The following is an 11771-nucleotide window of genomic DNA, read 5'->3' as shown; positions in this document are numbered from 1 at the left end:
CCTGCTATATATACGAGGAGAGTGTACAGAAGAAAACATCCATGATGTCTAACCTGTTATCTGTAGAAAGGAAGCACTCTAACATTGAGTATGGACAGGATCTTTATCATGGCCCATTTAAGGGTACTGTGAAAATTAGAGAAAACTCTCTACCTGAACTGCCTGCTTTGAGGGCCTTTAGGGAAGAAAGAAATCGTCTCTCATAAGATGGCTTAAGATATCACTGAAAATTAATCTGAATTTGTCAGTGTGAGATATTTGGAAGCAAAGAAATTGAGGCATGCAAATTAACACATTGTCAGGAACCAATAAGAGAAATGTGAGATGTGTGTGTGTGTGTGTGTGTGTGTGTGTGTGTGTGTTTATGATTTAAGATAAGTAATTTCCTGACTTACTGGCTCTTTGCCATTACTAGAAACATGTTGTTCTTTCTGGTGGATATATGAATGAATATAAGGGACTGAAAGATCATAGAAGATGGTCCAGCAATACTGAGACGCATGAAAGGTAGGTTTTGATGTCTCAGTCACTGTGTGGCATAGAATTATGTTCACTGTTAGAAACTATGTTACTAATCTATGTCTTTTGGTTCCCTGTAGATGCACATTATTATCAGGTAAGAAAGGCTGTAGAGTTTGTATGGTACATTTGATATACATACAGTGAAAAAAAATCTTTTAAAAATATATGTACCATTATACATTTAACTTTAAACAAAATAAAATAAAGGGAGTATTTACCAGTGATGATATTTTCTTTCAGTGGATGTGACCAAACTCTGCTTTCAATTTTAGAATCCTATGGCTTTGAAGATAAAAAGAAATTTCCAGATTGAACAAGGTGACCTCATAAAAATTGAACACAGGAGTGGTGATATACTGTGGTGGGTGCTGATCGCTGTTTCTTTCCAACTACATTGATTTTTATTTCACTACATTGAATGCATGTGGATAAACAAATACTCAATTCCCAAGCATGTTTTAAACATAGTTCTTGTTCTTTATCAATTAAGGAGTTTCAAATGCCATAGCAGCTTTTAAGATGTCAATAATTGTGAGTAAATTTTTGAGCTACACAGGTGTGGCAGGTCTCTTCCACAGGAGTCATCCCTCTGAAAATGTACAGGTTCTCTCAGGAAGAACAACTTGAGGTAGGTAAGACTTGAAAAAGCTTTAAGGTGTAGGCATAATGCCTTTATGCACTTAGAAAATGTCATCTGTTATACAAATGCTGATTTCTCTGTTCTCAGAACTTGTTTCAGTTTGAACACGGCATTGAAATGTTTATGTGAAAAATATCCTGTCTCAATTCTTTTCTTTTTTGATATTTCTTGTATTTACATTTTAGATCTTATCTCCATTCTCTAGTTCCATCCCCTCTCCCCCTTCCATTGCCTCTATGAAGGTGTTCCTTCTCCCAAACATCCTCTCAACCTCAGCACCTTGGAGTTTCCCTACACTGTGAAAATGAGCCTTTGCTGCACCAAAGGCCTCTCCTCCCACTGACACCAGAAAATGCTATCCTCTGCTGCATATACACCTGGAGCCATGGGTTTCTTCATAAAAATTCATTGGTTGGTGTTTTAATCTCTGGGAACTGTGGTGGGTTTGGTTAGTTGATCGTTCTGTTCTTCCCATGGGGCTGCAGACCCTTTCAGCTCCTTTCTGTAGCTCCTTTATTAGGGTCCCCATGTTCAGTCCAATGGTCAGCTGCAAGCATCCTCCTCTGTATCAATTTGGCTCTGGAAGGGACTCTGAGGAGGCATTTATATCAGGTTTCTGCCAGTAAGCACTATTTGGCATCAGCAAAAGTGCTTGGGTTTAGTGGCTGCATATGGAGTGGATCCTCAGTTAGGCAGTCTCTGGATGATCTTTGCTTCAGTCCCTGCTCCTATATTTGTCCCTTTATTTCCTCCCATGAGTGTTTTGTTCTCCCTTCTAAGAAGGACTGAGGCATCCACATTCTGGCTTCCTTCTCTTTGAGCATCATAAGTTGTATGAATTGTTTCTTGGGTATAGATCAAATAACTACCCAGGTATTGTGTTAAAGCTTAGTGTCTCCGTGGCTATTGCACAAATAGCTAGGATAAAGAAATCCTGCCACAGTATTAATTTCTAAACTCCATTTGTATGACAATAACATTTATACAGAGATATTGGTTTTCACTTGTCCTCTTGACCAATGTGTATTCTTAATGATCTCACATTTCATATATCTATGTTCATTATATAGAGAAAGTTAAAATATTCCCTAGTAGTCTGTAGTTGTGTTTTTAGTCCTAACACTTAGAAGGAAGCACCAGGAGAATCTCTGAGATTGAGTTTGACTTGGTCTATATAGCACATTCCAGGAAACATGGAGAGACTATGCAAAAAACAAACAAATAAAGAAAATCTCAAAAAGAACAATAACTAAAACAAAGCTTTCAATAATATTGGTTTTTCACATGCTTTCTTTTTGAAAGTGTATATCATAAACTATCTATTTCCTATGTGTATGTTGATCAGATGGAACATTGAACATATAAACAACAGCTTTATGATATTGTTATAACAATATTTAAGTATACTCACACATCACTATGAATAAGTGTTCACAAGTATCAAAGGAATTTGTTTGGATCATGGTATCAAAGTATGATATAATAATTTTCAGGTACATTTACCAGACCAGCTCCATTCAACCAGAACCATAGCTAAATTACCCTCTCTCTTCTTCTTCTTCTTCTTCCTTTTTTTCTTTCACTTTTTTCTTCATTATCTTTCATTGTTTCGCTCCCTTCCTCTCTCCTCAAATTCCTTTCTTTTGTCATTTCTTCCTTTTCTTTCTTTGTTCATAAGATGAACTAATAAAACAAAAGTAATAACTCTCTTAAGGCATTTTTACAGGTAAGGCATAGTGTGGAACACAGTATATAAAATGGAAAAATACTATAAGTTTCTCAAGAGTTCTATTCAACTTTAACCAAAACAGATCTCTGTTACATTTTTGAAAGGAATAAACTGCATATGGAGTGGACCCATTTTCAAGGTTAGACCACATTTTACTTGTGTGTGGGCTTTACAATTAGAGTCTTAAACCAACAACTATTTTACATGTTGAATTTGTTTCTTTGTCTGATTTTTGGAATGGATGAATGTGTGAAATTTCATCATACTAGAAGTGACATAACATTGAGATTCCTGACATGCATGTGTGTGTGTGTGGGGGGGGGTGTATGTGTGTGTGCATGTGTGCCTGTGCATACACACACGCACACATGCACATGAGCATGTTTATGTGTTATAACTTTTCATAACCATCAGCTTTTAATACATTTTTACTTGAACCAATGCTCTAATATATTATACAATTTTAAAAATTTTTAGTGATAAAAAATGAAAACAAGTTCATGACAGAAAAAGACCACTTTTCTCAACACATCCAGATTCTGTATTTAGCAGGCTTCATGACTGTCTAGAGCAAAACATTTTTCCTACGGAGTATCCTAGAATATATTTACATCTAGGTTTTAAAGGCAAAGATCCTGGAAAAAGCTACATCTTGACTGGAATTTAGCATAAGGAATCAAACCAACCAAGCAGTAATACAGAATCCAAAAGCATACAGTTAGCATCTTGACCCCCACTGTCCAGAACAGAGGTAGGTTCTTTTCTGTGCATCAGTTCCTGAAGGGTTTAGAAAAGAGAGGATCAAATTCATATAAAACCCAAGAACACACAACCAGAGAAAAGACTGAGAAAGCTTTGTCCATTCACAATACCAGGGATAGAGTCTAAGTGGTGTTAGGAATTTCTCATTAGTTATTACTTGATTTCAGATGTAGTATACATTAAGTATAGTTTTATTAAAGAAAACTGACCATGCTCCAAAGAGTATATAGATAAGACAATTTGAAAAACATTTTTTTGTTCAGGTGAAGTCAAAATGGAGTGTGGTAGATGTGGGAAGTAAAAGTGAATGCTTTATTTAAGTTTTGTGGTTGTTCCTGGAGTTGATTGTGTGTGTGTGCGCGCGTGTGTGTGTGTGTGTGTGTGTGTGTGTGTGCGTTCTGAATAGTATTATATTCTGTGTTTTTGTTGGCTCCTTTCTCATAGGCCAGTATCATATTATCCTGAGTGCTGCACATTCTAGGAAACTTGACATATCTCCTATTGTCAATATGTGCATTCTGAGGTGCTAAGTCATCCTACAGTACCAAGCATGGAAGTGATAACTCCTTTCAAAGTTTGTGGGATGAGAGTTTTTGTTTGTGTGTGTGTGTTTGTTTGTATTTGATGTGCTCTAGGTTGACCGTGTAGTTGTGTGTATAGAGAATCTTATATCCTTTTAGTAACTCCATGGATTAAAGATGTCCTTATTCACCACAGGCTACAAACAGTGGCCATTATTCATTTGACCAGAGAAATACAGTGGCTATACTGTGAAGAAAACTCCTGAATCACAAAATGGTCTTCTGGAATCTGGCAATCAGAATTATTTTCCTAACACAAACTGCAACTGGAATTCTCGGGAATTTTTTCCTTTTCTTCTACCATCTAGTCCTTTACTACAGAGAATGTACATTAAAGCCCACAGATTTGATTCTGATGAACCTAATGGCAGCCAACTTGTTGATAATTCTCTCTATAGGTGTGCCCCAGACAATGGCAATTTGGGGACTGAAGGAGTTCTTGAGTCATTTAGAATGTGAGCTCCTGTTGTTCCTTCAAGGGTTTGGCCGAAGTATGTCAATTTGCACCATCTGCCTCTTGAGTGTTTTCCAAACCCTCACCATCAGTCCCAAGAAATCGTTTTGGGTGTATTATAAAGTCAAAGCTTCCAAGTACATTGGCTGTTTCACTTCCCTCCTCTGGGTCTTGCATGTGCTGATTAACTTAATTTTTTTTCTGTACACATTTATCAAAAGGAATAGCACAAATGTGACAAGAACCCGAGATTTTGGGTATTGTTCCCTTGTAGGAAGTGATGATATCAGTGACTTGCTCTATACAGCTTTGGTGGTTTGCCCTGAAGTCTTCTTTTCTGTGATTACTGCCTTGGCAAGTGTCTCCATGATTGTCATTCTGTACAGACACAAGAAGAGGGTTCAACACACCCGTAGCACTCACAGTTCCAGCCGAAATTCCCCAGAGTCCAGAGCTACTCAGAACATCCTCACAGTGGTGTCTACTTTTCTGGCCTTCTGTACTCTTACCTCCATCTTAAGAGGCTTTGTATCTCTTTTTCATGGACACAGTTGGTGGCTGATGAACATCAATCACCTCACTTCTCTGTGTTTTCCCACTTTTGCACCCTTCGTTCTTATGAGTCATTACTCCATTGTATCTAGACTCAGTTTGGTCTGGTTAAGAAAAAGGAATCTCTCATAGCTCTTACCGCTCAATTGTTTATTCACTCTTAATCCTAAGGAGTCAATAAAGGACATGAGTGGAGTTGTGCCTTGCATTTCTGAGATTCATCAAGTATGTCCACAGGGTGTTCGTTTGTCTCTTAAGGGTCCTCCAGACAATGACTATCAGTACCACAACATCCTTTGGAAGCATCATAAAGACAAATCTGCCAAGAACATTAATTGCTTGATTTTCCTCCTCTCAGTCCTGAACATGTTGATTAATTTCATTTCTTTTGTGTGCACAATTATCAAAAGGAATAGCAAAATATATGACAAGAACATGAACTTTTGGGTAATGTTCCATTATAGAGACTGATGACTTGAGTTGACTCATTCTATACTGGATTTAGCTCATTGTATTCTTCACCTTACAGATACTACAGTTTTTTATTGTGCAAGGAAGCTAGTAAACCAACTATCCATAAATCTGCCCTTCTTGTTGCTTTCATCCTATCCAAGATTCTTGACTGCCAAACTGCTGAACAGACAGACATCTTGTGGGTACTGCATTCTAACTGCAAGGCAAACCAAAACCATGGCTGGTAATAATCTTGTAATTCAGGTGGTACTTACCCCAGTATAAGTGTTATAGTCTACACCAGCACCAGAAAACAGCTTAAGTGAAAATTTCCAAGGCCTTTGCATTTTGGCCAGAAGCAATGGTAGCTGGTTGTTTGTAACCTTGTAGCAACAGTCCTCCACAAAGGCTGGGAGGATGGCTTCATTCCTAGCCACCAAGGGCAAAACTTTTATTCATATTATTCATCTTGGACCAAAACTGATGGAAAATGTATGATTTATTTAAGGTGTCTTGGCATTGGTTATCAGTATTTTTTCTTTCCCTGTTATTAAACATGTTCTTTTCTCATACAACATGATCTGAATAAAACTTTTTTCCTCTACCTCTTACAGTTTCTCTCTCCCTCTTCTGTCATTTTTATCCACTCCCTTTCTGTCTCTCATTAGAAAAGAACAACAGGCCTCTGTGAAAATACACAAAGCATAACAACACAATATATGACAATGTAAAACAGAAGCTAGCATATGGAAGTTAGACAAGACAAGCTAGCAGAGAAATAAAAGGTCCTCCAAAGAAGGCGCAAGAATACAACAGCCATATTTTTACATCCAGGAGTCCTATAAAAATATGAAACTAAAGTGACGGTGTATATTCAGAGAACCTCCACCCAATTATGTAAGTCCTGTGATTGCTGTTTCAGCCATAGTGAGTTCATATGAGCTTTTTATAGAAGGTCATTGTCTCTTGATATCCTCTGTCACCTCCATCTCCCCACTTCTTCCTGCATTCTCCTCTGATGGATTCCTGACCTCTGAGTAGAGAGATTTGAAGGAGTCATCTTAAGTACCTGAGTTATGCAGACTGGATTTTGTTCTACCAAGCAGTATCAGATATGGATTCCAAATCATGGTGTTAGACTTCAAATCAGACAATGACTGCTTACCCCTGCAATGTCTGTGCCTTCATTGCCCTACTGTCACCACCCCCCAACATGAAGCTCCAGTCCCTACAGTCCTCTGTCGGGTAGCAGAGGTCACACCCCAAATCTCTCTTCCACAGGAGAGGATGTGACATAGACTTAAGCCAGATCAGCCACACCAGAAGTCGCTCCTCTGCAGGTAAGGACATGATGTAGGCTCAGGACAGAACAGTCAGGACCCTGGACCTTCCTCCTAAGGTGAGGACATGACTACATTTAAGGTAGGCTCAAAACAAGCAGAACCACAATCCCAAATATGTAGATGAGGTATCTCAAGCCTTCAGGCCAAGCCAATTCGAAGTACCTGCTGTCAGACTCTGAACCATCCCTAAGCTATGTATATGCAGCCTGTCCAAAATTAAAGGTGTGCAGGAATTATTCCATTGTCTGAAAGCTTTTGTCATAAGATCTGTAACACTGCTGCTGGAAAAAGATCTGCTCTCTTGAATTTGCTGCCAGTCACCAGAAACTTTCCTGAACCCCTTGCTACCTAGCCAGTCCACTGCTGGCTTGGCCAGCCTGGCATCTCACAGCAGTGGCAGAAACAAAGATAGGGCAGCCCCACAGATAGATCACAGGTTTTGTGCATAGGTTGATGTTTAATTTTCTCATGAGGTACACTGCAAAATAACATTTGGTATCATATACACCAGTTTGACTTCAAATTATTCAGTGACCTCTGTGTGTGTGATGGCTACATCAGTGGGATCCTTTTGTCCCTTTGTGGAAAGTATTCTATTTTCCCACAATAATCTTGTATGTTTGTGGATTTCTAAGTGACTTTTTGGCTAACAACTCAATGGGATGAAACTCAATCTGAGTATTGGATATTTTGGGGAATAAGATGGGCAGCAGTGGTTCCTTCTTATTATTTGGAGACTTCAGCAGGATTGCATCCTGATAAAAATCACAAGTTTCTACTGAACTAGATTTCCATACTGCAATTAAAATCTCTTAAATTCTCTCCTCTCAAAGACTCCCTCAAACCATCTCCCCTCCTACTTTTCACCTGAATCTGCTAAACATTTTCTTTCTCTCCACCTGGCTCAAGTCCACCTTTTACGTCTATTTTCTTCTCCCAGGGACATGTGTCTTTTCTAGTATTTTCTTTTATTCTCAGCCTTTGTTTCTGTAGATTATAGCTTAGACATTTAAAATTCATATCCAGGTATGTGTTACTATATAACAGGTTTGTTTCATCATTTGCCTTAAAAAAGTCACAATCTCATTGTTTCTATTTTATTGCTTTGAGCCCAAAGATTGTTTTGGCTTTCAACATATTTTGGGTATGGTTTCTGGTTTTGTTTTTTTCATTTTCTTCTAAAATTCAGATGTGCAGTCCAGAAGGGTATTGCTCTCTGCCTCTAGTGAGATGAGCTTATTCAAGGCAGATGAGATTATATTAAAGACAAGTTTATTGGGAAACTGCTCTGTGGTAAGTTTACTGGCCCCAAAAATTGAGGCCAGGGGAGTTACCACCTGAAGAGGGGGAGATAGAAAAAGAAAAATGGCACACAGTAGCAGAGAGGAGAGGAGGAGAAGGGAGCTAGAGACTACAATGTCTGGATATACAGGTAAGAATTCTAGGGTAAGGGCAGCACATCCTCTGGAATGGCATGTCAAGGTTGGGCTCAGGGTATGCCAGGTAGGGAAGCTGATAGAACATTGCTTTGGTGTCTAAATATGGGCTTTTGTGCCCCCGACCCCAGTCCTAGCCTACTGTTGATTATAAATGAGAAAGAGGCTTTATCATTATGACTGCTTCCTGCTGACAATGGAACTCAGTTTTGTTTTAACTGACAATCAAATTGTACTTCTTAATACTTTTTGAGACAAGAATGAAAGACTATCTCAATTCAAAATTATCTTTGGAGACCTTTTTTGCTGGTCTGCTCTGCTCATAATTAAGGTGGTGGTGAAGCCACAACTGGGTAAAGCCACACTTTTAGATATGCGAGCAGTCCTTTTTTTTTTTTTTTTTCTTTTCCCAGGATACTGGGAGATTTAAAATGAGCAGGCTGAATGTTTATCATCACCTTTGAAATGAGTGACTTCCATAAAAACATGCTTTTTACATGAAAAAGGCCTATTTAATCCTAAAGTAGAACCAAAATCCCCTCATGGAAAGTGGAGTTCAGCATGAAAATTCCACTCCTATCTGTTGAGCTTTAACTGTCAGCTTCCTGAAGGATGGGTCAATTTTCTTTAAGAACTGTTTTTGGCCACCCTATGGTAAAATTCCACATGTATTCTTGGATAACACACATTGATGCTAGAGCAAGGGATGACACAAAGTTGGGAGGAAAGAGAAAGATGGATCTGGGAAGAGTTAAGAACAGGGGGCAGGGAGAAAATATGATCAAAGTACATGCTGTGAAAATCTCAAAGGAATAATAAAGGTGTGTATTTTAAATAATAAACTGTGTTTTTTAAATGCCTAGATCAAGAAGCAGAAGAGAATAACCCTTAACTTGATTGCTAGTAGGACTAAGAATCAAGTTAGATCAGTCTTCCTCAGGATCTCAGTATTACCATTCTCTTTGTAAGGCAAGATAGGTTATTGGCCCAGAACTTAAGCTCATAGACTGTTCTTGCAGGACATAAGTTCACTGCCAAATAACTATGGTAGACACCACATAACTTCGTGAAACTCCAACTCCCAGGTATCAGAGGTCCACTTGTGGCCATTGTCGTTACCTATGCTCATGGACACACACACACACACACACACACACACACACACACACACACACACACTCTCACATACTTAAATCATAAGTGTGAATTTATTAATGCTGTTTGTTTTCTTTTTACATCTTTCTAGACAGTGAATTACTGATATTGATAATGAATCCCAGGCCTTTCTTTCTTCTGAGAAAAGGAAAAGTCACGTCTTGTGCACTGGAAGCAGTTTGTAACCAGAAGCAGAAAATAAGTGTGCACATCGTAATGCAGGAACATAAACCATGGGTTTATCTGTCCTCAATTCTTCTGAAGGAAAGTGAGGAGGATCTTTATTGTGTCCCATTGTATAATAAATTATAGATCACTAACATTTCAATGAAATAGTTTTTTTTACCTCACTCAGATGTGTTTGGAAGATAGATGTGGCTTTTGTTTGCACTACAGATTTAGACAGGCCATTCAATGACAATTATGCTAAAATGACTCCCTTATAATGACATTTCCCCCACACGGGGTTCTTAAGCAACTGAAAAAGTGTTAAATATTTTTAAGTAGTGCTTTAGAATCTCTAGCAGGAGTTTTGCCTTTTGTTAGATTAATGCATAATTAGAGTAGGCCTGGGCAATAATGTTACCCTGAAAGTTTGTTGGGAAAGTTTTAATTGACTTTGCATAAGATACACACAGTCTGGAGAGATCTCCAGTGATAGGTTATACTTGTAGAGAACCCAGGTTTAGTTCCCTACTCTTCAGTTTACTCAATCTTTAACTTCTGTTCCAGATGGGCATCCACTGAGAGTGCCCTTCTCAAAAGTAACTGATATGGAGGGCAGCTGATGACATATGGCCATGAGCAGCTGTTCTCTGGTTTCCACACTTGTGTACATAATCCATACACACATGTGCACCTGAAACTACATAATTTCATGAAAAATCCTTGATCTCGTATGGGTTTCAAGACCCTAGAAGGGAAGATAACCTGCAGAGATAAATGCTGGTGATTTTTAAAAATAGTGTTATATACTATTTATCACACATATAAAGTATGTTATGCTTATAAAAATACTCTGGATCGCATTCTCATGACAAATGCACAATATAAAACTTCATCTACTAACAGACCACTCTAGCTCACTCAGCATACCTTAAATGTTCTTTGAGCACTCATATTAGGTTCTAGGTGAGCAATAATTAAATCACCAAATACAAGGATTGTTTTATATTTAAGAATTGAAAAGTTAAAATGTTATCTTATGTAGTTAATGGCCACTGAATTGTAAGAAAAAGTGAACTACTGGGTATGTCTTCATATTATAGATACAAATGACCTTACATCAAAACTATCTGCATAAACAAAGTTACATTTACAACTGTATTTATCTATTATCCTTATGATAGTACTATCACCAGTACCTGGGCACTCACCAATCATAGAGTATTGAAGGACTTTATATTTAATCTCATATTCTGCAACCATTCCAACCCAGTGAGAAAATACTACTTGACTTTATTTTTAATTTAAATTTTAAAAATCTTTTACTGCTACCACCTCAATCATCAATTAACTGACCATAGTCCCTCAGTGAGATGTGGGGATTCTTGAGAAGGTATGCTTACTGGTGCAGCAGTTACAGGATTATTGTGGGCAAGACCAACCACCTTATTACTGAGATACTTTCATTTGGGGTATTTGTATGTGTTTAAACAGGAAGAGGCCAGAGGCCAACCTCAGGTATCATTCTATTTGTCATATGGAGTTACTGATTTGTTCTGGAAATTGCCATTTTGACTACACTCACTCCCCAGTGAACATTAATATCTTCTGGTATTTGTCTCTCCAGTACTGGGTTACAATTTTGAACCCATGCCTTGGTTTTTTAAGTAGTTCCTTGGCAACTCTGATCCTTATGCTTTTTTGACACGTATTCTCCCCAATTTGTATTTCTATCTTCAACAAACATTATTAGCTTCAGATTTTAGATCTTAAATAATCCCTTCTTGTCCATAAGTACCTATCATATCACTCTAGTGCATGAAGGGAACACTTTTGCTGTTTCAGAACCTCAGAAAGAAAGCCGATCCAGGTCCACCCATTTCACAGGCATTCCCACACAGGTTAATGCTATGTAGGGTAGTGGACTGGAGAAAAACAGAAGAAAGGTCTTCCATACTGGCACCAGTTATCTCGCAGTT

General features: G+C 38.1%; 2 protein-coding genes across 2 annotated transcripts in view; one reads left to right on the top strand and one right to left on the bottom strand.

Annotated features, from left to right (window-relative positions):
• The window catches only part of LOC308413683 (NACHT, LRR and PYD domains-containing protein 4A-like), a gene marked incomplete at both ends in the record, with an annotated part of 667338 nt that overhangs the window by 630677 nt on the left and 24890 nt on the right, over positions 1-11771 (bottom strand). The window lies entirely within an intron of this gene.
• On the top strand, positions 4449-5372 carry LOC308413472 (vomeronasal type-1 receptor 4-like; the record flags this gene model as incomplete). Its single annotated transcript, XM_080908468.1, has 1 exon — positions 4449-5372. The coding sequence occupies one exon, from the start codon at positions 4449-4451 to the stop codon at positions 5370-5372; it is 924 nt and encodes a 307-aa protein (XP_080764594.1).

This window comes from Micromys minutus, assembly GCF_963924665.1.
Source record: "Micromys minutus genome assembly, chromosome: 32".
NCBI lineage: Eukaryota > Metazoa > Chordata > Mammalia > Rodentia > Muridae > Micromys > Micromys minutus.
The sequence above is the reverse complement of the archived record's forward strand: the minus strand, read 5'-3'. Positions and strand labels throughout refer to the sequence as shown.